This window comes from Balaenoptera borealis (genome assembly GCF_965194805.1).
Source record: "Balaenoptera borealis genome assembly, chromosome: 20".
NCBI lineage: Eukaryota > Metazoa > Chordata > Mammalia > Artiodactyla > Balaenopteridae > Balaenoptera > Balaenoptera borealis.
Window position 1 is genome coordinate 36253737 of NC_138879.1, and position 27568 is coordinate 36281304.

The 27568-nt window shown below is 37.9% G+C and overlaps 2 protein-coding genes across 12 annotated transcripts in view; one reads left to right on the plus strand and one right to left on the minus strand.

Annotated features, from left to right (window-relative positions):
• The window catches only part of PPM1E (protein phosphatase, Mg2+/Mn2+ dependent 1E), a 205316-nt gene extending 178140 nt beyond the window's left edge, over window positions 1-27176 (plus strand). The window contains exons 2-7 of one of the 2 annotated variants that reach the window (XM_082372033.1): window positions 1921-2039; window positions 7927-8126; window positions 14372-14560; window positions 16956-17099; window positions 17338-17431; window positions 21941-27176. In XM_082372033.1, the coding sequence (XP_082228159.1) occupies window positions 1921-2039; window positions 7927-8126; window positions 14372-14560; window positions 16956-17099; window positions 17338-17431; window positions 21941-23001 (1807 nt within the window). In that variant the 3' untranslated portion in view covers window positions 23002-27176. The remainder of the gene's footprint in view (window positions 1-1920; window positions 2040-7926; window positions 8127-14371; window positions 14561-16955; window positions 17100-17337; window positions 17432-21940) is intronic. The other variant, XM_082372034.1, reaches the window with a different exon arrangement.
• TRIM37 (tripartite motif containing 37) overlaps window positions 1-27568 on the minus strand; it is a 283770-nt gene that overhangs the window by 124176 nt on the left and 132026 nt on the right. For 3 of the 10 annotated variants that reach the window (XM_082371996.1, XM_082371998.1, XM_082372001.1), the window contains one exon: window positions 17500-21462. The exons of 4 other annotated variants lie outside the window; for them this stretch is intronic. In XM_082371996.1, the coding sequence (XP_082228122.1) occupies window positions 21348-21462 (115 nt within the window). In that variant the 3' untranslated portion in view covers window positions 17500-21347. Of the gene's footprint in view, window positions 1-17499; window positions 21463-24700; window positions 27564-27568 lie in introns of those variants that run through there. 3 more of the 10 variants (XM_082371995.1, XM_082372002.1, XM_082372004.1) reach the window with 2 other exon arrangements.

Consider the following 27568-nt stretch of genomic DNA (forward strand, 5'->3'; position numbering starts at 1 on the left):
ACCTGTCCGTGTCCCAGGGGGAGGGGAATGGCAGAGGAAGGGGAGGAAAAGGAGAAAAGGGAGGAAGAGAGAGGAAGAGAGAAGAGAAAGCCAAGGGGAAGTCATGTAGTCTTTTATGACCAAATCCCAGAAGTCACACAGCATCACTCTTGCCACTTTTTTTTTTCCATCAAAGTCTCATTCACATTCAAAGAAGGGAAAACAGATTCTGCCTCTTCATTTGGAACGGTACAGTTCTTAAAGAGCATGTAGGACCAGAAATATTGCTGTGACCTTTTTTAGAAAAACAATCTGCCACCGTCTGTTCTGGCCGCACAACTCACATCCTTCCCGCATGCAAAAAAATCACTCACCCTGCCCACAAAGTCTCCCAAAGTTTCATCCCTTAATGGCATCAGGCTCAGGCTTGAGGTTCAGGATCTCAGTGAGGTCAGGTCCAGGTGATATTCCTTGGGTATAATTTCTTGATGACAGCTCCTTGAATATACTTCCATTTGATTTGAAAACTTGGGGACTAAAGAGGCATATTATCTACCCCCTTCCCCACTACTACCCAACATACAATGCGTATGTTGGGAAGGTACTTAATATTCCAAAAGGGGGAAAACAGGAGGCACATAGAAGTCACTGGTCCATAGTAGTTCTCTTTTTATGTTTTCTCTATGTGATCTATTCTATTTCCATAGTTTAAAAAAATTTTTTTTTTTTTTTTGGCCATGGTTCGCGGCTTGTGGGATCTTAGTTCCCCCCACCCAGGGATGGAACCCGTGCCCCCTGCAGTGGAAGCGCGGAGTCCTAACCACTGGACCGCCAGGGAATTCCCCTCTATTTCCATAGTTTTAAATACCATCCATATGTTCATGACTTCCAAATTTCCTAACATCTCTGAGCTCCACACTAAAATATATAATTAGCCATCTGACACCTTCACAAGGATATCTCACAGATTTTTCCAACTTAACATGGCTAAAATGAATTCTTATTTTCTACTTTACCCTTTTCCTCCACAAATCTGTCTTTTCCTGGTTTCTCCGTCTAGGTGAATGATGCCACCATTCACCGAGTTGCTCAGACCAAAACCTAGGACTCAGGCTCATTCTTTTCTGTCTCTCACCTCTACATACAGTAATCAGCAAGTTCTATATTTTCTTTCTCCAAAATCACTTTTTTTTTTAATCTCACCTGGATTACAACAGTCTCCTTATTGGTCACCCTCCTTCATTCTTGTTCCCATCCAATTTTCTTTGACACAGCAGTCAAAGTAATATTTTAATTAATATGTCTGGTTATGACACTGTCTAGCTCACAATCTTCAGTTACTTCCCCCTGCATTTTGAGTAAAAGATCCATATAACTGGCCTGTTCCTGTTCCTCTGACCTTATTCCTCACCACTTTCCCCCTTACCCACTATACTTTATCTTCTTTGGGCTTCTTCCGGTTCCTCAAACATACTAAGCTTTCCGAAAGGGCCTGTACACATGCTGTTTTCTCTGTCTGGAATATTCTCCCCCAGCTTCCCACTCCCACATAACTGCATCTTTCTCATCCTTCGAGGTATGGCATTCCTGACTATTCTAAGTAGGTACTTCCCTTTAATACTTTCTATCCTATTTGTTTCCTTTGTAAAACGTATTGCAATTTTAAGTTATATCCTATCTGTTTACTTATTCATCATCTGTCTCCCTAACCAGATTGTAAGCCCCACCAGGTCAGGGGCCATATCTGTGTTATTCACCAGTGTATACCCAGTGCCTAGGCAGACTGCCTACCATATAATATGCTCTCAACAAATATGCAGTGAATATTGTTTAAAGGTATGATTTTGTTTTGAGACAATATGTTAATAAGTAATTAGTAATAATTTAAAATGTGATGGTTCCTAATTCTTACTGAAATAGCCTTTTATTTTTCTCTTTTAGTAACTGCCCTTCCTTTTTGGCTGCTGCTTTAGCCAGAGCCACATCAGATGAAGTCCTTCAGAGTGATCTTTCTGCACATTATATTCCAAAGGAAACCGATGGCACAGAAGGGACTGTGGGTAAGTACTTTTCTGCATTATTTATTTTAAAATATTAAAATCTTCTCCTGTGTAGTGATTCACAGAAAATGTCTACAAAATACTATATCTAATTATGTTTACCCACTGGTTGATTTTATAGTAGTATCAAGAGAAAAAAAAGCAAAAAAATTTTTTTCAAACTAATCAATAAAAGTAGGGAAAAGAGGGAAAAATACAGGCATATTTTGAAACCATATGAAGGTAACTGGAGTGAGAGATTATCATAACCGTATGTTATCATAAATAATATCTAGATAAATGGAGAGAGTAAATGAGAAATGTGAAGCCACAGCAGAAAAGATGAGTAAGTGAGTGAGGGCAAGGAGAGTTTGAGCAAAACCTATTTTCAAATTTCAGCTTGTCTTTAAGAAGTCAAGTAAAAAAATCATATATACAAATTCAAGAAATCAGTTGTAACAGAACTTCTTATTAATTATATTAAATTTTATATCTACCAATAAGTAAATAGAGCTCTTTATGACAATTTTGTAATGTGATTTAATTGCCTGGATCATTGTACATCTTTTTTCCAGGTAAATTTTGAGGCTTTATTTATTAACGAAGGCATGTTTATTAATGTATTAGGCTTATACATATTTGACAGACTAAAAACATACCAATTTTTATAAAAATTAGGGAATGGCTACTCAAAATTGTTGGGAAGTTTAATATTTCACTCTATTTGTTCTATTTTAAGCATTTGCCTTTAAACATGGTGCAGAAGGAACAAAGCATATATTAATGAATCAGGACAGCTAGATTCCAGAGAATGTGAGGCAGATATAAAAATAAACATTCCTATTCTTCCTTTATCTCCCTAGATAATTTTTGATAGAAAATTGGCAAAGAAGGAATTCCTCTGCTTGTTTTTACTGAGAGTAATTGATTTACTTGGAACCAAATTGTTCCAGAGTCAGGTTGGATGGAATTCCTGCTACAAAGCATTGGTCGTCCCTCTTGGACTGATGCGTGAAGTAAAAGCCCTATAATGAGAAGATGAGGGAGATTAAACTCTGCCTCACTGCAGCCAGGGTGATGGCTGGCTCAGCTCCAGCTCACTACAGTGACGTTAACGACCGATGAGTCATTTACAGCTGTGAGGGGGTGGACTGCTACTTTGGACAGTTTTCTCTTTTTCGCACCCTTTTTACTTTTATTTTATTTTTCCATTTCAAGCAGCAATAATTTATATACTGAGGTTCTCACACCACTTCCTGCAGGAGAATACTTAACGTAGCAAGATGGAAGTGTTGCCCTACGTGCCTACTTTGGAAGAATTTTCTGAACCCCCATAAGATAGCAAAAGTGAAATTAAGGATTTTTCTTTTGGTGGATATCATTGGTCATTCAGATTTCATATTTTTCCAAGAGATTACCCAGTAATGTCTCCATGCCACTGCTGTGATTCAGAATGATCTATTATAGTTCCAAACTATTTGCACGTCCTTAATCTATTTAAGCCAAATCACTCAGTGTGAACTGCACTGAGGAGAATCTCTACAGGGCATATTGTGTTTAGCCATACATCAGAGTGGGAAATGAGCATACTGAATAAGGCCTGCTGTCATTGTCTTAAAGGCACTGAAGTCCCCACTGAAATGCCCTTTGACTCTTCTCTTAGGTGTTTCCAAAAACAGCCTTAAAGAAGAAAAATCCTTACCTTAAAGTTCTTTTTATGTTTATGTCATCCCTAACAGAATGTTTGTTAAACAACCTTGCATTTCTGTTGGCAGACATAACTCCTGTCCAGAAAACCTAAAATCAATTTAAAATATCCCAGTGTAAAAATTAAAAACAAGAAGGTGAAAATGATCACTAATACAGAGGATATTAAAAGAAATTATGAAAACTTTGTGTAAATAAATTTGAAAACCTGGGTATTTTCTAGAAATATACAAGTTAACAAAACTTTACCTAAGAAGAAAGAAATTGAGAAGATTGTCAAAAAGGACGAAAGGAGTAGGTGATTCTACAGGTGAACATTTTCAAACAAAGACAGATAATCCCATTGCTTTTTAAAATGAATTATCCAATTGCATAGGGAAAGAAGGAAAATTTGCACAGCATAACACTGATACCAAAACTTGCCTAAGACAAAACTAAAATAAGGAATGAGAGATAAGTCTTAGTAATCAATGTAAAAAATCTTAAGTGAAATATTTGTATACTGAGTACAACAATTAATTCATTTAATGAGTATTTTATTGAGGGCTTACTATAGCTTAGCACTGTCCTGGGGAAACAGCAGTGAAAAAAGCAAAAATATTGGGACATTTATTACATAATTTGTATACTAATAGGTCAAAAGAAAAAAACAGAATAATCTCTAAGGATGCCCAAAGAAGCATTTGATAAACTTCAATATTCATTCCTAATTTTTAAAGTACACTTAATAGAGTAGAACTAGATGGATACATCTTGGACATTGTAGGACCAAATTTGGCTCAAACCAAAAATCTAGCAGGTATGCTTAAAGTATATACTAAAGAATTTTTTAGTTGCAAGTGACCGCTGGCTTCAGCAAAACAGAATTTATTGGCTACCCTTCAGGTAAGGGCTACACAGCTAGATTCAAGGCTTCACAAGATGTCATAAAGACCTGGCATTTCTCCAACTCTCAGCTGTACTCTTTTCCATTTTGATTTTATTTTCAGGCTCTGTGGGATGGCAAAATGACCGCTAGGAGCACCAGATCTTCATCTGCCCAGGTTCAAAACAAGCAGGAAAATAAGAGTAACTTTACTCAGTTGCTCTTACATAAATCACAGGATTCATTGTAATCAGCCCAGCTTGGGTTATTTCCCTTTCCTGAACGAATAACTGTGGCCAGAGGAATGTGGTTCCTAATTGGCTAGACCTGAATAACGTTTTACCCCTAGATGCACATGGACTGAGGGTAGAGAAGGAAATGTTCCTGGTAGAAAGAGGAATGTTTGCTAGGTGGCAAATAACACATTAAAACAAAGTTCTGGCTCAGAGTAGCAAATAAATAAAATAACTAGGAATAAATTCAGTAAGAAATAAGAAGGACCCACGTTAAAACTCTATGGAGCAACATAAAAAGGATTTAAATTTATGAAACAATATAACTTGTTCCTGAATAAGACTTAATATGAAAAAGAAGTCAATTTTTTCCCACATAACTCTGTAAATTCAATATGATCCCAAACACAATGGCAACATAGTTCCCCCTCAAACTTTGACAAAATAATTAGTTCATTTGGAAGAATAAACATGTCAAACTACACAAGTGACATCTTTTAAAATTAAGAATAATAGGAAAATTAGTCCTTCTTATATTAAAGCACGTTATAAAGTTATAGTAATTTTTAAAGAATGACATCATTGCAGAAACAGTTGGAGAGATCAGTGAAGAAGAATTAACAACCAAGAAGCATACAAATATTTTAATATTTTAGTGGTTATTTATATAAGTTTGCTTATTCATTTATTTAGTCAGCATCTTATGAGCTCCTGCTGTCTGCTAGGTACTGTACTATGACTAATCCAGGACAATTAAGACACAGTCTCTATCTGCAATCTAATTTGGGAAAAGTAGAGTATGGGTGTGAGTCAGATAGACCTGGGATTGAGAATGGTATTGCCTGTTTGTGAAATGTTCCAGAGACATAGAATGTAGCAAATAGTCAATAAATGTTACCCATTGTTTAAAAATGTGGTAAGAGCTATAATAGATGGTGTGAACAAAGACAGATCTAGTGGTTTACTAAATATTAGAGAAAGCTGGTATTGCTTCACTTGACCAATTTAATCTGTCTACACCAGGGCTGTCCAGTAGACAGCACAATGATGGAAATGTTCTCTACCTGCGTTGTCCATTGTGGTAGCCAGTGGCCATATATAGTTACTGAGTACTTGAAATATAGCTAATGTGACAAAAAAACTGAATTTTAAATTTTATGTAATTTTAGTTAATTTAAAGTTAAATAGCCACATGTAGCTAGTAAGCTACCCAATTGGACAGTAGAGGTATATATACTAAGAGTAATATAAAAAGTAATAATTAAACCAAAGTATGATATAATGTTTTATATTATTATCTGGGAATCTGGGAACTATCCTGATAGTTAGTGTCAGTTATTTGTTTCACCCCACCCCATGCTCCCTCAAAGTTTCTTAATTCACTTATTGTTTTGCAATCTTCTGTTGTGATTGAGTCAAATGCACACCCAAATGTAGGGTCTGGATTTGGGGGGATATGCTGTTGCAGAGACCAGATGGGTTGGAGAGATACAAATAGGTAATTGCTGGCTGAAAGAGACAGTCTCTGGTAACTGGTGCTTTAAACAAACAAACAAAAAGATTGGAGTTGCTAAAAACAATCAAAATGTTGGGTTGTCTACTGGCCTCAGTTTTTCCCTCTTATATACACCTCCTCAGGTTGTACTTGCTCTTTGAACTTCTTTTCTCTTTCAAATGTACCCTTGACTTTCAGTTATATAAAAATGTCAAAGGGGACAAAGTCACAAACATGGTTTGCCACCCTGTACTATGTTAATGAGAAAAAGAAAAGCAACAAAAACCTTGAGACCAGATTTCTGACTATAGTCACTGAAAGAAGAATTTTGAATAAGAAAACAGGTAAAGTTACAGATTAAGGCAACAGCAGGGTAAAGAATAAAAAAATGGGAATCTAAGTTCCCAGGCCATTCTAGAACACATAGTCTCTCATCTTTGAGATTTGTGCTCTAGATCAGAAGAGGTATGTGCATTACATGTGTGCCCATCTGGCACACGTTTTCTCAGGCTGTCAAGCTATATCTGATTTAGTAAAGTAAAAAAAAAAAAAATTTTTTTTTGGAGAATTCTAAATTTTTTTACTTGGGATGTAGGGGGACCCTCTAAAATACTGGTCTGAGATAACCTAATCTTCCCTTGGTTATTTCAACAGCTGCAATTTGGGTAGAGGACAGCTTGAGTGGAGATGATGTGAGATGCAATCTCTTCAGTGCTATTCAGTGTTGCTTGAAAGGCTTCCACATCTGTCCATCCACTGAGGGATGCAAGGGAGCCTCAGGAGTGGGCTAGTCTGCTCCACTTAATGGGTCAAGTAGTAGACTTACTAGTCTAGGGTGAAGAATCCTCTGATCGCTATCTCCTTTCTTCTATCTAGGGCTATACACATAGACAGAATGCAAGCATGTTTTCCTTAGAGAAATATCAAACTTTTAGACTCATTTGTTAACCTCTTGGTTAAACTATTTAAGCTATTGCCTACCACTTTAATTTTAAAATACATCAAATAACAAAAATATATAATTTAGCTTTGAATTATAATCAGTTACAGGAAAGAAAAGTAAGGGAACTGGAGTGAGGTAAAGGAAAAGGTCAGGAAGAAAGAGAGAGACTAAGACAAATGGTAATCAAAGTAAACTCTTCTTATTCCTGTTGTTTATAAATAAATGATCTATTTTCATAAGGCTTTCATATTCCAATTAGTTGGATGACCACTGTTCATATTTCAGTCATTCTTCTAAGCACAGGGGGCTTGGGTTTCCAGATGATAACCTTGGCAGCCAAACAAAAGTGCTCTGAACTAGATGGTGTTGCCAGAGCACTTCACCGGCTGGAAGAACTCCAGCCTAGGAATAGATCCAGCCCTGCTCAGAGGTTTTCTCCTCATGACATAAGGATATCTTAGTGGCAGCTGCTGGCTGATGATTTTCTACTAGATAGGTTTTCATTTTCTCTCTTCAGAAGCAACATTTCACTTGTCTTGAGAAGGAGGAATTTCTTCTATTAAGGAGGAGCTTGACTAAGGTGACCTACTTCTGTCTTTACCAAGCAGGCAAGTGAAAAGCAGTTTTACAAGGCTGTTCACTGGGGGTTTCTGTTTCTTTCACAGAGATTGAGACAGTGAAATTGGCCCGTTCTGTCTTCAGTAAACTACACGAGATTTGCTGCAGCTGGGTGAAAGACTTCCCTCTCCGCAGGAGACCCCAGCTTTATTATGAGACATCAATCCATGCCATCAAAAACATGCGCAGGAAAATGGAGGACAAACATGTCTGCATTCCTGACTTTAATATGCTCTTCAACCTAGAGGTAAAGGATACTTCTGAAGTGTCAGTGAGATGTGGAAAGCAAAACACCATCACGGGCCTGTTTTCTACCAAGAGAACTTCTAATATATTGTAATAGTATCTCTGATAGGTTCGAATAGGACTAAGGGCAAAGTGGCACAAATTTGCTTCCATTAGATGAAAGGAAAGGAACTATTTTACGTTATTTTGAATAGGTAATGCATTCACATGGTTTAGAATTGGAAAATAAAAATCCCTCTCTTATCCTTGTCTCTCAGACACTTCATATCCCCTCCACGGAGGCAAGCAAACTTACCAGACCTTGTGTAACCTTCCAGAGACATTCTATAAACATATAAACAAAAAAGAAAGCTGTTATATCTCAATAAAGCTGTTTTTAAAAGGAACCTATTTCTATAGTATAATCAAACGTTGTCTATTAAGTTCTCACATTACTATGTTTCTGAAGCAACACAAAACACAAACATAAAAGAATAAATTTAAGACTAAGACAGTTTTCTGATTTCATGTGATTTTACTTTTTAAATCTTGGTTTCTGAGATAGGAAAGTAGCTGGAATTACATTTCATGAATCTCTGTGACTGACAAATTGGATCATATGAGCCTTGTCAACTTAATAACCATTTTCTTGTTATCTTCCTCTTCTTTTTCTATTATGTTAATGCAAACAGAGGTAGGTTTGTTTCCTATGCCTGTCACTTGCTGCTTTTCCTCACTGAAGTCCATAACTTAAAAATTACAATGTAGTGATTTATACAAAGCACACTGTTTCCTTCATTTAGCAGCTAAATTTAAATTTTAGCTGACTGTCAAGGTCTGACAAGCAGTGATAGTGGGCTGGTAATTGGTGCTTACGTTACAAGAAAGATCAGCTGATACCACGCCCGTGCAAATGTAACCCCTAAAGGCTGTGGTGTGATAAACAGCCTCACATCACTGCACCCGCTTGAAGACTGTACTCAGGTTTGAGGGCATCATGGCTGTTTGTTGACCTGGTTGGTTTTCATTTTGCCTCAAAAATCAACCCAAAGGCCTAACTCAGAAAGGAGCACTTTGCTGTAGTGAAACAGACCTTGAGGGCAATTTGGGAACACATATTTAGAACCTTATAAATTTTCACACCCTTTTAAAAATTTTTTATTTATTTATTTTTGGCTGCATTGGGTCTTCGTTGCTGAGCATGTGCTTTCTCTAGTTGCGGCGAGCCGGGGCTACTCTTCGTTTTGGTTTGCTGGCTTCGCAGGCTTCTCATTGCAGTGGCTTCTCTTGTTGTGGAGCACAGGCTCTAGGCGCACGGGCTTCAGTAGTTGTGGCTGACAGGCTCTAGGCGCACGGGCTTCAGTAGTTGTGGCTCGTGGGCTCTAGGCGCACGGGCTTCAGTAGTTGTGTGGCTCACAGGCTCTAGACGCACGGGCTTCAGTAGCTGTGGCGCACAGGCTTAGCTGCTCCACGGCATGTGGGATCTTCCTGGACCAGGGCTCGAACCCGTGTCCCCTGCATTGGCAGGTGGATTCTTAACCACTGCGCCACCAGGGAAGCCCCTCACACCCTTTGATTTGATAATTTCACTTTTTAAAAAAAAATTATTTTATGTATTTAATTTTGGCTGCATTGGGTCTTCATTGCTGCGCGCGGGCTTTCTCTAGTTGCGGCGAGCGTGGGCTACTCTTTGTTGTGGTGTGCAGGCTTCTCATTGCGGTGGCTTCTCTTGTTGTGGAGCACGGGCTCTAGGCTCACAGGCTTCAGTAATTGTGGCTCGCGGGCTCTAGAGCGCAGGCTCAGTAGTTGTGGCGCACGGGCTTAGTTGCTCCGCGGCATGTGGGATCTTCCTGGACCAGGGCTCGAACCCGTGTCCCCTGCATTGGCAGGCGGATTCTTAACCACTGCGCCACCAGGGAAACCCGATAATTTCACTTTTACTTTTATAAGGTAAAAGAAATGCAGAAAATTCTTACATATGTTTTGGTTGACATAAATGTTTTACACGACATAGTCAATAATAAAAAATTGGAAATGATCTGAGTCATATATAGGAAATGATTCCTATGATATGCTCATAAGATGTATAGTACTTATCCATTTAAATAATGACTTGGGGGAAATGCTAATGATATGGCAAATAACAAAAAGCAGGATATAAAATTTTGTGTACATTATGATTCTAATTTTATTTTATTAAAAATTTATATTTATAGAAAAAAGACTGGTTATCTGTGGATGGTGGGATTAGAGATATTTATTTCCTTCTGTACACTTCTTTATTAGTCCAAATAAACATACATTATCTTTTTTTAAAAACTGAAGTATAGTTGATTTACCATGTTGTGTTAGTTTCTGGTGTACAGCAAGGTGATTCAGTTATTTTATATATATATATATATATATCCTGAAGAATACATATATATATTCTTTTCCAGATTCTTTTCCATTATGCCTTATTACAGGGTATTGAATATAGTTCCCTGTGCTACACAGTAGGACCTTGTTGTTTATCAGTTTTATATGTTATAGTTTGTATCTGCTAGTCCCAAGCTCCTAGTTTAGTTCTCCCCACCCACTTTCCCCTTTGGTAACCATAAGTTTGTTTTCTATGTCTGTGAGTCTGTTTCTGTTTCATAAATAAGTTCATTTGTGTCATATTTTAGATTCTACATATAAGTGATGTATGGTATTTGTCTTTCTCTGTCTGACTTACTTCACTTAGTATGATAATCTCTAGGTCCATCTATGTTGCTGCAAATGGCATTATTTCATTCTTTTTTATGGCTGAGTAATATTCCATTATACACACACACCCCAACACACAGACACACTCACACACATACCACATCTTTATTCATTCATCTGTCGATGGACATTTAAGTTGCTTCCATAGACATACATTATCTTTATAACAGGGAAGACATCAGTATTTTTTTTTAAAGAGATCCACTTGGCTCCTTTGTTTCTTCTTATGTTATATTGTTTAAGAATGTCCTCACCAATCTCACACTGTTTAAAGTTATATTCTCATGCCCACATAAAGCTATTATTTCCCCCATTCCTCTTTGTGATGATCCCATATCAGTCCACTCATCATTTAAAAACTGCTTGGATGAATTGGGAGATTGGGATTGACATATATACACTAATCTGTATAAAATGGATAACTAATAAGAACCTGCTGTATAAAAAAATAAATAAAATTCAAAAATTCAAAAAACCCCCAAAAACCAAAAAAAACTGCTTGGGCATGCAGTTTTTCAATTTTACCCTTATCCTGCCAATTGAGCTGTTTAAAAATGAGTACATTAAAATAATTTACCACTATTTATTTTAAATAAGAATTTTTTATCGAGGTATTTTGATTTACAATTAGTTTCAGGTGTGCAATATAGTGATTCAAAATTTTTATAGATTATAGTCCATTTAAAGTTATTATAAAATATTGGCTATATTCCCTTGCTATACATTATATCCTTGTAGCTTATTTATTTTATATATAGTCATTTGTGTCTCTTAATCCCCTACCCTTACATTGCCCCCCCTTTCCTCTCCCCGTTGGTAACCACTAGGTTTGTTCACTGTATCTGTGAGCCTATTTCCATTTTGTTATATTCATTTATTTTTTAAATTGCACATACAAGTGATAACATACAGTATTTGTCTTTCTGTGTCTGACTTGTTTCACTAAACCTAATGCCCTCCAAGTCTATCCATGTTGTTGCAAATAGCAAAATTACCTTCTTTTTTATGGCTGAGTACTATTCAATTTTGTGTGTGTGTGTGTGTATGTGTATGCATACACACCACATCTCTTTATCCCTTTTTAAAAAATTGAAGTATAGTTGATTTACATTATAATATTAGTTTCAAGTGTACAGCATAGTGATTCAGTATTTTTATAGATTATATTCCATTAAAAGTTATTAGAAGAATAATGGCTATAATTCCCTGTACTATGTAATATTTCCTTGTTGCTTATTTATTTTATACATAGTAGTTTGTATCTCTTAATCCTATATCCCTATCTCACCCCTCCCCTCTTCCCATTCCCCACTGGTAACCACTAGTTTTCTATATCTGTGAGTCTGTTTCTGTTTTATTATATACATTTGTTTGGTTTATTTTTTAGATTCTACATATAAGTGATATCATATAGTATTTGTCTTTCCCTGTTTGACTTATTTCACTGAGCATAATATTCTCTAGGTCTATCTGTGTTGCTGCAAATGGCAGAATTTCTTTTTTATGGCTGAATAATATATATATATATTTCACATCTTCTTTATCCGCTCATCTATTGATGGACACTTGGGTTGTTTCCTTATCTTGGCAATTGTAAACAGTGCTGCTATGAACATTGAGGTGCATGTATCTTTTTGAGTTAGTGTTTTTGTTTTTTCTGGATATATACCCAGGAATGGAATTGCTGGATCATATGGTAATTCTATTTTTAGTTTTTTGAGGAACATCCATATTGTTCTCCACAGTGGCTGCATCAATTTACATTGCCATCAACAGTGTAGGAGGTTCCCTTTTCTCTACATTCTCTCCAACATTTGTTGTGTTCTTCCTGATGACGGCCATTCAGATAGGTGTGAGGTGATATCTCACTGTTCTTTTGATTTGCATTTCTCTGATAATTAGCGATGTTGAGCATCTTTTCATATGCCTGTTAGTTATCTGTGTATCTTCTTTGGAAAAATGTCTATTCAGGTCTTCTGCCCATTTTTTTTGATTGGGTTATTTGGGTTTTTTTGATTGACTTGTATAACTATTTATATATATATAAATATATTTATATTTTATATATTTAATATATTATATATATATTTAATTTGTTTTAACATATTATATATATTTTAATATAGTTTGGATATTACCCCCTTGTCGAAAAATGAGTATTTCTTTAGTACAAGGTAGAAATTCTACATGTCAAGACTTTTTTTCTAAAGAGTTCTGTTTATCAATGTCATCTTCAATGGCATTATAGGTGGTTTGATTATATTGCTAAATTAACTAGTTGTAATAATCTGTATTAGATATAGATTTCATAATATTAGTTTGTATCATTACTCTATGGACATTTATATTTGGTACTTTTGTAAATGTAGTAGTTCGTTTAAAAAGAACTTTTTCAAAGCACAAATACACCTGTTGTTTTAGTATATTTTAGTAGTCCTTCCAAATCCCCATGAGATACCAACTCATCCCTACCTAACAGATGAAAAAACAAGCACAAGAAGATTATATGCTTTACTCTGTATATTTTATTCACTTTGAATGACAGGGCCTGGACTCAACTGAACTCTCCAAGAGCCCAAGGAAGAAGTTACAGCTTCCAAATGAAAATCATTAGTGTTGCCTAAAAGGAGCCCAGAACTCAGTGAGAGTTCAGTGAGTTACAGATCTCCTAAGTGAGCTAGAGCTGAGATTTAAACACTTGAGTTGAAGAGAAAGAAAAAACTAAGTATTTAATGAGTTAAATGTACTCTTGTGATTAGGCTTCCATTGTCAAGACAAGTCACAGGTTTGGAAGACTCTCTTCTGGCAGTTGCCATAGGGCTTCGAGCAGAGGGTGAGCTAGGAAATGTGAAGCTACATCTTGAATTAGGGGATTAGGTAAAGAAATATAGACATCTGATGTGGTTCAAGTTTGGGTAACCAATTTAGAGACTGTGTTATTTATGGTGAGAATACAATGTGACCATGAATGACTTATGAAGGCGATATTATAGTTTAGAAGTATGTGTATGCTTTCATTTTCTCTGTGTATTTTAAACAGTCTAACATAATTGGCCTCGTGCTTGGAAGGCCAGTTATTTCCTATTGTTCTCAGTTTCTAATTTTATTATTAAAGTACTTTCATTTTGACAAAAGTCCTCAATCCAGAACAGCCTTTGCTTAATTCCTCCTCCTATCTTCTCTTTCTCCCCCTCCCCACAACTTATAACAGCAACTTTGAAGCCAATGTATGTAGGTGGTTTCCATGGTACAAGACAACAGCTTTCACAGTGAGAGAGGGCACTTCAGCCTGAGCTAATTGGGCATGATGTGTTCCAGTGTTCTGGTGTGTAAACACAGATGCCCTAATGTTGCAGGTATTTTAGCATTTGATCAGGCACGTCAGAAAAGGGAAACATTTAGTCTCATTATCTGGGTGACAAAGCAGTGGAGGAAGATGGGCAGCAGTGCGGGGGATTGGCTCATTTTGAGTCATGCTACACCTAACTCCCTTAACTGTTTCTGTGTTCCTATTGACAGGACCAGGAAGAACAAGCTTACTTTGCAGTGTTTGATGGCCATGGGGGAGTGGACGCTGCCATTTATGCCTCCATTCACCTGCATGTTAACTTAGTACGCCAGGAGATGTTCCCCCATGATGCTGCTGAGGCCCTGTGCCGGGCCTTCCGGGTCACTGACGAGCGGTTTGTACAGAAGGCAGCCAGGGAGGTATGCCGTTTCCACATAAATTCCAGCCATGATGCATTAGCTGAGATCTACTTGTTCTGTGGTTAAAAGGCTATTTTGGATTTTCTCTTGTGGTAGACATTGTTTAAAGCTTTCTTCCAAACTATATTCTTGACACACAGTATTGGATTGTTGTAGTTCTAACTCCCTCTTTAGGAATAGATTTAGTGGGGTGCTATGATGTACTGTATAGAAACTCCCAAGCTATAATTTTCTAGAAAGCCAGTCCATTGCTGGATTTGGCAGGTGACTTTTATCTTATTCACCATTGCCTGTCAGGGTCACACCAGGACCATCTCTCTAAGCAGACTTTTGCTGACAAAATCTGGCTATGGTGGTTAAAACAGTGGTCTATAAAAGAGAAACAGAAGCTGGGATTTCTCCATACAGTTGGTTCTAAATGGGTTGGCAGTGTTTTGCTGTGTATCTCTTGAAGAAAGTTTTGCTTGGAGAGAGTGAATCCTTAGATGATCCTTGAACTGATTTTCTCTTAACAGGAAGAAAGGTCAGAGCTCATGTCCTGATTTCTTAAGGTTAATCAGACCTAAGGTTTTACTATGAACGAATGACAGGGGCTCTAAATTAAGATCTAAAAGTAAAAATTTTAATCTATTATCATTCTGGGCATTGGTACACAATTAACTACAGGACTTTATATTCATTTCCAACTAGGGACTAACAGAAAGAGAATAACTTTTAATTTTAAAAAGTAATTGCAGAATTATATATACACAGAAAATACGACTCCTGCCCTATGACTTAAACATTAACTCTTTTTGAAATGGACTTGGAGAGAACAGGGTAATCATTGAATCCTTTTCTTTGATCTCATACTTACGCTACACAGCAACAGTGGGGTTTGGAATTAATGAAGCAATAATTCAGAACTACTTGGTGTTAAGGAAGGGCAATATTCTCTATCTCCCCACCTGCACCCCAGGTTTAGATTAATATGCAAATCCAACAGTAGTAACCACTATGGTCTGCAAATAGAGGTGGGGCTAGAAAACAAAATACAGTTGTTGACCTCAGACTTTGCCAGTCTGTGGCGGGCCAGCACTGCTTGGCTCTGCCTGCCTTGGAGCTGCCGGCTGTCATCATTCTGACCGAGGACAAGACCTGGCCCCTGAGAGGTGATCTGTAGATCATCAACGTGAAACTAAGAGAATCACCTTGTCTTCTTCATCCTCCGTCCTATCCCTTTTCCTCTGTGTCCTCAAAATCACGGCTTTTTTTCTGACTGTGTTCACCTCATTTGCTTTGCCAATGATGCTAGTGTCTCTTAGTCTTGCCAACAGTTCTCGTGAATAATTTAGGTTTGTCTCAGCAGTTACTTTTCTCCTTCTTGTGCTTCCATGTGCTGCTAACTGCTGGGAAGAAAGGAGCTATTCCTGTTGTGCAGCAGCCCTGCCTCCTGTTCTCTCTGGGGCATATGTACTGAAGTGTCTTTATCGTGTGTTCCAGGGGGCTGAGGTTTTGAACATTCTGTGTGGGAAGACATTTTATTGGTGGGTGAGGATTTTTAACAAACTTTCCCTATATAGGGAAAATGAGAAGTTGTTTTCTCATTGGATACAAGGGGCCTTCTACCATCTTGACGCATTGGTTCTAATTTAGGCCAAGTCCTTAGTAACAGAAGGTCATGCTCGTTTGGTAGTGACTCATGTCAAATGGAGATGTCATTTTAGGATAGTAGTATCAAGACATTAAGTACAGTGGTACTGAGCTATTGTGATGAAATTCCAGGCTGTTTGTTTTTTTTATGCAATGTTCCAAAAGCAAAGGCCCCTAAAATTATTGTAGGAGATTTTATTTTTGTTTTTTAAAGGTACAAGCAACTTAGCACTCCAGGGAATGTATGTAATCTCTTGGCTCCTGTTTTAATATCCAGAGTATGCAAGCATTTGTTGTGTACACACCAGATGCTTTGTATGTTATTTGGTAAAGCCAGGACTCTCCCCCTGAACATACAGTAGGTCAGTAACAAAACAGAGACCAGAGTATGGAAATCTTTACTCTTAAGGATTGATATAGTGGCTTAGCACTGGACTAGGAGGAAAAAATTTCAGTTCTGTTCTAATCAGTTACCTGATCTTGGGCAAGTCACATAACCTGCCATAGTACCTGTGTATAAAATGGAATTGATAATTGTCTCTGCCTTGCATATCGCAGATAAAATGGATCTGTATGTGTGTGTGCACATATAAATACATACAAGCACATAAGAATGCATTGAGAAATGGGAATTGCTATTTATGAAATCGAGTTATTAGTAGTCTAGCTTCCAACTGAAAAGTTTGTATTACCTATAAATTGCTTCTCAGTGAGAATTTGATGTCTACTTATTTTTACTGACTCTTATTTAAATTACTTTCAGAGCTTAAGATGCGGGACCACAGGAGTGGTGACTTTTATCAGAGGCAACATGCTACATGTGGCCTGGGTAGGTGATTCGCAGGTTATGCTTGTGAGAAAGGGCCAAGCTGTTGAACTAATGAAGCCACACAAACCGGACAGAGAGGTAAGTATGGTCTGTTCTGTTAGGGCACATGCCACAAAGGCAGTTTTCTAGTCACTGATTTTCACTTATTATTATAATTATCACCATTATCTCAGTAACCATGCCCACCTTCCAAAGGAAAAATAAAGAGAACCCTTTCCAGGAAGCTGATGAGTATTATATCTGTTGTTTACTGTTAAGGTAGATGAATAAATCCTGAATCCAATTATTTGCTTCTTTCTGTTACATTACTGTGCAGGATGAAAAGCAGCGAATTGAGGCCCTTGGAGGTTGTGTAGTCTGGTTTGGTGCCTGGAGGGTGAATGGAAGTCTGTCGGTCTCCAGAGCTATTGGTAGGAAAAACCGATTAATTTTTGTTTCTCCAAACTTCCTTTTCCAGAACACTGTCTTATATTAATCTGATACAACAGGGGAACCTGAGATAATAACAGATTTTCAGAATGCTTATTACTGTTTAAAATAACATTTGGATAATGCTTCTTTTAATTAATTATTTAACCTACTCATTTATATAAATTCCATTCTTAAAAGAGAACTATATTAAGAAATGTTCTCTTACTAGTTTCTTTTTTTTTTTTTTTTAAAGGAAACCTTTAATCTTTGGCATACAAATCTGCTTGAAACCACAGTGATCCTCATTTTTCATTCCATTTTGGGTCATACTTAGCTTAAATCAGTACTTTCCATAAAATAGAAGCTTCCCCCCCATATTTTACCTTGCTTATATCTTTAATTTTTTCAGTGAATTCTAAAATAACACAAATAATGTGCTTTTTAGATGAAAACAATTTTTACTATATTAAAATTAGAAAACTAATTTTACTATATGTGGAATGTAGTAATTTGTCAGATAACCCTGGGGTTTCAGCGAATCTGCTTCCCTGGACCTAAATTCTTTAAAAGAAGGGGAAGTCGATAAAACTCTCTGTCTAAAATTGAGTGAGTAAACAGCTAAGCTGTTTGGACAAAATGCAAAGGTGTAGTTCAAAGAATTGGGCTATAGTACTGTTTCTGTCTGTTTCACTTTTGCACCTGGGTCTATTGCTTTAGGCTTCATGGCTCAGCTTCACTTTCTGTTTTTTTAAAAAGAACAAATCAACGTGCGTGTGTCTATATGGGTGGTATGCATATATGCATATATACTGCAGTTCTCAGTCACTGCCTCCTAAATAAATGAAGTAGTTTGACATAGGGATAACATGGATAAATGGAATTGAGGTCTAATCCCCAAATTTTGCTTATCATTACCAGAATATTCCAGGAACATTAACAAAATCTCAAAGGACTGATTTCAGTTTCACCACTGATGTGATTTCCCTCCTACTCTTTGGGAAGGTGCTGGCAAGCTGTGAAGTGGCCCAAATGGGAGCAGCAGAGGCTGAGAGAGAAGGAGGAAGCTCAAAGGTTCTGCAGTACCTCTTGAAAAACTGAGAGCTGGCCTTACCTTAGACTGAGGGAGTTATTAGGAACTCCGGAATAAGGCCAAAGGGGAGAAATTTCTGATTTCTAAAACACACCCTCAAATAGAATTATTTTTGACAACTCCAACCAAAGACCTCTTCTCTTGATCTGTCTTTGTCCGAGTATTGAGAGGTAACTTTAATGCTTGTTATAGAACCAACTTTATCCTAGAGGATACTTGTCATTTCTTGCTTCTAAAAATATGACACAAGGGGGAAAAGCAGGGAAAGAATGTCCTTGAATAAGTGACAATCTAAGAGAAAACCAGGCTGACTTCAGAGAGGAAGTGACTTCTGAAGTGGACATGGAGGATAGTATGCAGAGAAGGACATGCCAGGTATGGCGAATACAAACACATGGGCATCTCAAAGGGCATGTCTTGTTTTAGGAACAGTGACAAGTGCAGGAGGCTGGGGCAGAGGGTGGGAGTGGGAAGAGGTAAGTGTTGGCACCAGAGTGCAAAGGGGCTTAAATGCCAGGCTAAGTGTCTGGACTTTGCCAGGTGAATAAGACGAGGGCCCATGTGGTCAGGTTTGTATTTATAAATATTTGTAATAATCATGGAAGACGAACTAGAGTAGAAAGCCTAGATGAGAGGTCATTCAGGAGGCTGTTGATACAATTTGTTTCAGAGATAAGGACAGCTAAAAAAGGGATACAGAGGAGGGTATAAATTGATGAGACAGAAACGACAGTTTGTGGGGGAAGAGGAAAGTTAACTTCCAGGTTTCGGACTTGTGTGACTGAGAAGATGATAAAACATTTGTAATAAAGCAGCAGCAGCAGTTTGGGAGTGGGGAGGAGGGCAGATAATGAGTTCATTTTGGACATATTTTATATTCTAGGTGCCTGTGGGATATCTTGGAAGAGATAATTTATATGAAATTGGAAATACAGATCTGGAGCTTAGCAGAGTTCTGAGTTAGAGACAGAGATATGGGAATTCATCCTATTTTGACAATAATATTAGCAACCTGTGAAGTGATATATATGTGTGTGTGTGTGTGTGTGTGTGTGTTTGTGTGTGTGTGTGTGTGTGTGTGTGTGTGTGTATTAGTTGAAACTACAGGAATGGATAACATTGCCCAGGAATATTTAGTGTGAAGAGAGACCAAGGATGAGACTCATTACTTGTTGTAGAATAACATGAAGTCATGCTCTCTGGGTTTGTATCTTGGCTCTGCCACTTTACCAGCTGTGGGTCTTGAGAAATTTATTGCACTTCTCTGTATCTATTTGTCCCTTTGTAAAGCAGGAATAGTAACAGTACCTAACTCATAGGGTTTCTGTATTAAATGGCATAATACACACACCACACTTAGAACCCTGCCTGGCACAGTCTTAGCACACAATGATTTTTGGTGATTTTAAGTGAAGGAGCCAGTGAAGAAAATCAGGAAGGGATCAGAGACATAGAAATGGGGTATCACAGATGCTGGGGAAGGGGGTTTCTAGGAGTATGTAGTCAACAGGGTCAAATGCTGCAGAGGTCAAGTCATAGAATTTTGAAAATAGAAAATGGTTGTGGATATAGGTGAATCACTAAAGATTTTTTTTTTTTTTTAAGTCGGGAGGAGGAATTGAGGGAATTCGGGCCTGATAAACTGAATTTTCTTTGAAGTAGGAAATTAGGCCATCTACCAAAATCCAGTTAACTTAACTGGAAAGAGCTGAAGAATGTGAGAAAGATTTGGAAAGCTCGTGGAATAAAATAGGGGCTAAATAAGGACACGAAAAAGGACTCCTGGGACTTCCCTGGTGGCACAGTGGTTAAGAATCTGCCTGCCAATGCAGGGGACACGGGTTCGAGCCCTGGTCCAGGAAGATCCCACATGCCGTGGAGCAACTAAGCCCGTGCGCCACAACTACTAAGCCTGCGCTCTAGGGCCCGCGAGCCACAACTACTGAGCCCACACTCCACAACTACTGAAGCCCACATGCCTAGAGCCCGTGCTCCGCAACAAGAGAAGCCACCGCAATGAGAAGCCCGCGTGCCGCAACAAAGAGTAGCCCCCGCTCGCCGCAACTAGAGGAAGCCAGGGCACAGCAATGAAGACCCAACACAGCCAAAAATAAATAAATAAATAAATTTTAAAAAAAGAAAAAGGACTCCTGAGCAGAGTTCAACTCTACTTAGAAAGTAAATAACACTTAACACTTTAAAAATAAAACACTTTTCAACTGTTTCTCCCCATGAGCCCTTCAGATTTATGATCCAAAGTTGACAAGAGGCATGATATGTTTTCTAGCATATGGAGAGAGGAGGTTTAAGACAAAAGGATGTTGCCATTTCTACAATGAAATGGATAATCATGCCCTCCCACCAAATTTGGGGGCGAAATGTCATTAATTTGACATCCAACAGTAGATCAGGTGAAAAGCCAGAATTTTGGCAGCATTTTCTCTGTGCAGATCTTTGTATGTTCTGTTCCAAACTAACAGTTGCAGTAGCCTTTTAATTGAAGCACTAAAACAAGATTTTTGGGAACAGTATGACTCAGATCACATTTATTTTTAGAGTTGGAATTCAGAAAATAATGATGGTAATAATACAGTCAGGTGGAGCAGGGAATGGCGAAATTTAGTGAAGTGGATTGGTGGAGGACACTGACTCCCCAGTGACTGGAAGTGTTAATTAGCTGTAACAGGCTATTGGGAGGTGCCACAGTATAGCAGTGAAGTTGACGAAATCAAAACCATACTTGAGGAAGATGGTTCTGGCTACCTTAGTCTGTGAAAAAGACTAGTTTCTTACCTTGTAGATAAACTAACCCAGGTAGTTAAATATTAAGTAAGTATCTGTTGTTCAGGGTATCCCGTCATGCAGCCTGCTGGATAGGGTATGTGGCCCACAGTGGTTCTAGCAGAGTTATCCATAGGGTTCCCATTGAGCTTTTTGGGCCTATTTGAGGATTAAACAGGGATGTGAAATATTGGAGAGAACTTTACTTGGGTAGGAGAGAACCTATAACAGATATCAGAAACAGTGACAATATGGCCACATCGTTTAAGTAAGTATACGTAACTTCATTTTATCTTTCCCTAGTCAGATAGTACTAAAGGAAAACAACGAATATAAACAAGCAAGGGATCTGGAAGTGCTCTAGATCTGAAAGTTCCAAAATGCACTGTAGATGATCAATTATCTCCGTAATCTGGTGACAGAAACCTAGCTTAGTTGGCCCCCAGGTCTCCAGTCTGTTGCCCCTCCAAGCACCCAATATTCAACTACAAATTACTCCCTAACAGTTACCTCTGTATCTTTGCTGATACTGTTCCCTTAACAGAGGACCCTTCTCTGCTTAGGACATTTGAGCTGGCCGTAAACATTTTTACATGCAAGATAAACCAAAATCTGACCTATTTTCTGATTCCCACAGGAGATGCTGAACATAAGCCATATATCTGTGGGGATGCAGATTCTGCCTCTACTGTTTTGGACGGAACTGAAGACTACCTCATTCTGGCCTGTGATGGCTTCTATGACACCGTGAACCCTGATGAGGCAGTGAAAGTTGTTTCTGACCACTTGAAGGAGAATAATGGAGACAGCAGCATGGTTGCCCACAAATTAGTGGCATCAGCTCGTGATGCTGGGTCAAGTGATAACATCACTGTCATTGTGGTGTTCCTGAGGGACATGAACAAAGCTGTAAATGTTAGTGAGGAATCAGATTGGACAGAGAACTCTTTTCAAGGAGGGCAAGAAGATGGTGGGGATGATAAGGAGAATCATGGAGAGTGCAAACGCCCTTGGCCTCAGCACCAGTGCTCAGCACCAGCCGATCTAGGCTATGATGGGCGTGTGGATTCATTCACTGATAGAACTAGCCTGAGCCCAGGGTCCCAAATCAACGTGCTGGAAGACCCAGGCTACCTAGATCTCACACAAATAGAAGCAAGCAAACCTCACAGTGCCCAGTTTTTGCCACCAGTTGAGATGTTTGGTCCTGGTGCACCAAAGAAAGCAAATCTTATTAATGAGCTAATAATGGAGAAAAAATCAGTTCAATCATCATTGCCTGAACAGAGTGGTGCTGGAGAGTTTCCCTCTTCTTTTAATTTGGGTTCAGCAGGGCAGCAGATATGCAGAATGGAGAGCTTGTCTCCTGTTTGTTCTAGGTTGGAAAATGAACAGTTCAAATTCCTGGGAAAGAGAGTTTCTAGATTGTCTCGTTTACACTACCACTACTCAAAGAGGCGGCACGGATTCAGGTTTAATCCAAAGTTTTATTCTTTTCTCTCTGCTCGAGAGCCTTCCCACAAAACAGGCACTAGCCTGTCCTCACTTATTCGAAGTGGGAAGAGAAATAGGATGTTAAGAAGTTCTCTGCCATGGAGACAAAATAGTTGGAAAGGGTACAGTGAAAACATGATGGGGAAGCTTAAAAAGAGTAATGCTATTCCATACCCAGCTCTTCCCTGGAGCTTTAAAATATAATAAATAACTTTCTCTTTAAAGTAGGCTAGCTAGCTCTCCCCCAATAAAAGCATCACTATCAGAGTAGAAACAAGGTAGACATTTCTGAAATATTGTGTGCTTCATTATGATGAGCCATGGATGGCTCAACTCTTAAATGTAAATAGATCTCTAGGAAACTCACTACAGTGTTTTCAATCTAATAAAAAAGTACTGGCGGTTTCACTAGCAAATTTATACACCTGGTCCCAGTGACGTGTCTCTGTACCTACGTACCACCCCCACCCCATGACCCGTTCACGTCACTAGTGGAAGCTTGCGAGTTGGTTATTTCAGTCAGGAGATACAGTGTTGAAATCTCACGGCAGGTGAAATCTGTTCTGATGTGCCTAATATATCTCTGGAAAACAATGCAGAATAAGATCTAGTTGGGGAATGTTCCTCAAAAGACTGGGGACTATGAGGGAAAGCCCCTCCCCTTTTTTTGGTAGGTAAAAGGCTAAAAGCCACATGGGTTTAAACTGGTAACAATGAAAGTAGAAAACTAGTGTAAAAATGTCATATTCTCAGACTTGTGAGGTGGTATATAGTCAAACAGATTCACTAATTTTTTCCTGTAACATAGAAGACCAACAATGAAAATTGTTTGAATTAAAAAGTATTTCCTAGGGCTGTAGCTATTTGGGAGTTTCATAACCTGTTATGGTGCTTTTGACGGAATTATTATTATTTTTTAGAAGACTGCTGTCAATTGGTTTTAACCTAGGACGCTAATGTGTTTTTCACCGTACCTTCATCTCAGGAGTAAAACTTCTTTAATGGAGATGATTTCAGGTACAAATATACTAGAATCAAGTTGCCATTTTAAAAGAAAATCAAATAGTATTTCTATTTTTTTCTGCTTTTTTTAAAAAAAAAGTTCAGACAGCAAAGGCATGTACTACGATCAAATAAAAAGTGGTGTTGGAGAATGAAAAATATTAGTTTTAACTTCTCTAAAATTGTTTCCCCCAAGGGAATGAAATAATTGGTGTGGAAGAGGCTGAAAGTACTGCCTAAAGTGAGCCCAGAGGCCAAGTGCAAAGGAGACTGCAGATTACTGCAGCTAAGGTCTGCTTAGTTGTAAATTTGAGTCCGGCAGCTTCAGACCAAATAGTACATGTTTCTCTTTTCAATATTTATTTACATTTGATATTCTGAAATTGTCTGCTTTTTGTCATTTCTACAGTTTCAGGTCAGAACCATATCTGCAACTAGAGGCGGCAGATAAACTAATAATCAGATTCATTCAGTGAAGCAGCCTGATTCTTTGAGAATCGTGAGTGTCTCCACATGACATTTTACCCTCCCCCAGTGGAGCACGGAGCAGCCTCGCCAATGTGCAGGAGCTGCCTGCTGCAGGGCTCACTCCCTCATCCTGTTGGGAGGTGCTAAATGCTCTTGCTGAGAAACGTGCACTGAGCAATCCTGTTTTAACATAATACTAACACACTAATACTAATTACTTTATGTTCCCCAGACTCAAAATGGAGGACTAAAAGATTCCTGGATCTTAAAAACATAGAGGACTGTAGCATATTTTGGGGTGCCAGTGTAGCTATATCAAACAAATAAAAACAGATTCACTTTAGCAACAGATTGATAATCTACAGATTTTACTTTTTAAAATTTGGATGTAAGTAGAGATTTTCAGTATTTGTTTTCCCTTATTTTGAAGTCATTTCTTTTCAAGTCTTGTGACACATGGCTGAAAAGGAGGGAGCACCCATGGCTCCAACCGTAGTACCAGAATCTTTTCACCATCCTGATGCTTTACCCCCATACATGGACCTCACTCACATCTGTCATTTTTGGAAGCCTAGATCTTGTTAACAATCCATCAGGTGCAGTGTCAGTTTCAAATCAAATTATCATCTAAGGAAACAAGAAAACAGGCAGCAGAACAGTGGTATATATTATAGCCCAAAGCACTAAGTTAAAAAATTTTTTAAGATTTTTCTATAGTTGTCTATTGCTAATGATTTTGATCAGAATAAAGAAGGTGAAAGGAAATAAGGTACAAGTGACAGGTTTTTTCAGTGGGGAAAAATGGTTGGATGAAATTGGGACTAAGAGACCACATCTTTAAGGGTCTGAATTTTGTAGGTGTAACTACATAAGCAGTGTTAACTCCATTTCTGATACCAGTAGCCCTCTAGAAAATAAAGCAAAGTAGTTCTAGTGTGGTCACGTTATAAGCCAATATTGTAAAAAATAGCAACTACTATTCATTTGTTCACGACATGCATATTTATAGAATAGTTAGGTACCACTTGTAAGGTAAGTCCTTTAAAATTCTATAATACATATTAAAGTAGTGGTTATTGGTCTGATATGTACTGCTCTTGGTTCTATAAACTAGATAAAAAGCAGTGCTTTGTGAAATGCAGTATTATATCTTAATGCCACTGGTGATAGGAAGTAGTTCCCTTCAGTTCAAATCCTGTGCCCTCATCTGCTGCTTGCTGACGTAAGCAATAAGTCCCCCCTCTTACTAATGGTATCTACACATTTCTGTAACTTGTATTTAATGATGGTGTATCTGGTGATTGTAAAAATATTAGACAGATATAAAAGTATATAATATATATTAACCGTTAATGCTGAGGTACAGTCTGTGAATTATGTGTTTTGTACTTTTATTCATTGTGTGATTTAGTGATGGTGGAAGTTCTACATTCAATCCTTAAGATGGCAGTATCCCTTTTACAGTTTAACATGATCTGCATCAACTTGTTTGCTTGCTAAGGTTTTGTTTGTTAGAATAGGAAATAATAAATATAAAAAAGAAAGTGCAGTACTGGTTAGGGAAACAGACTTCAAGTCACTAACTGAAGTCAATACAAACTCCTTGTACATTCACTGTGAGTTTCAAAGGGAATCAGTCCCTAATTTAAAGGTTTCCTTTGTTCACTTTCTGGATGTGTGCTTTTGAGGGATATCTGAGGTTAAGCAACATTACAGCACCAAACACCGGGGCTATTAATCCCATTTAGGTCTGTACTGAAAAGGATGGTGGAAATACATGTATATATCTTTTCTTTACCTAAAAGTGCCATCCATTGTCCTTGAATTAATATAAAGTTACCGTTGCATTTAATTTAACTAGGAGGATCCTCGAAAGTTAACACCTTTTCCAAGGACAATGTCAACAATGTCAATGTCAACACTGAGTCTGATTCTGACCACATTTATAGTGGTACTACAATGTCAACATGGTGGTATAGTGTCACACTGCATCTTCACGACAACCATACTCCTTTGTTGGAACACTGTGCCAGTAAGAAGCACAACATCCAACGGGCAGATGAAATGATGCATAAAGAAGTTAAGTGTTTACAGATAAAACTGCTGTGGTTCAAGTACTTCCTTCCCCATCAAAGGCTTGCTGAGGCTTTGTAAGAAAGTGATCTAAATTATTATTTTAATGTTTGTTTAAACATAATTCGTTCACTCAGTGATCATTCACACCGAAGCAATGCCATAAAAGTTTTGGTCATACCATAATTTAGGAGAATTATTCTTTGGATCATAAATTAGAAAAAGAAAGAACATGCTTCTTTTCACCTTTTAAAATCACATGACGTTAAAGGACAAATACCCACTCTTCTGTTCTGACCCGTGAATAGCTTAAATGCTTTTTTTCCAAAACAAGATACTGCCAGTGTTACGACTATTTCCCAGAAATGGTACTGTGTTGAAAAATAATTATTGTTACTTCCTCTAGCAGCATTTTATCTTCTGTTTTAAAGACTTTATATTATACTAATTAGAAAATATGAAATAAGATAGGGAGCTCCAGACTGACACAGCAGTTGTTCTGGAAAAGGAAAATACTCTGATAAACTTTGATGCATGAGATAATGTACAGACACGTCAGTGTTACCTCTTACTCTAGGTGCTCTTTGGTGAGAGACAGGCTTTGTTCTCTTGTTCATGACATTTCTCTGCAAAGAATTCTCTATGGAGTGGAGCAAATGAAGTGAATCATTTCTTACCAAGCAAATTTATCAATTTATAAATCTTCTCTACAGCTCACTTTTGAGTTCAGTTGTAATCATGAGTGATCCTTCATATTTTATTAAAACTGTTCATTCAGGTAAGAAGTATGTTCACATTTTGCCAATATCTTAATAAAACCCAGCAACTTAAAACCACTAGGCAATTGTCTTTTTATTCAAAGGAAGGTTATTTAGTGCTGGGATTTAGGTTGATTCCCTCAGAACTGAAATTAAAATCCTGAGGTGGCAGTTTTCTAAACTTTAAAGTGGGAACATTTTAAAAAGAAAGTTTGCTAAGTGCTGCTACAACTGTTATTCCCTCCCCAGAAAAACCAGAAGAGATATATCTCATCTTACACATTGCCCCCATCAGTTTAATGTTGGGGGCAGGGGGTTATCCTAAAATAGATGATGAATGAGGAACAGGACCTGCCAATGGCTAAGTGCTGACTCCTCCAATCTCCCAACTACTTTATTCTTCAAACTCTGCGTCCAGCCCAAGTTCTTCCCTCTCCCTTAAGTCTTTCCCCTTTTCGTTTCAAACTGGA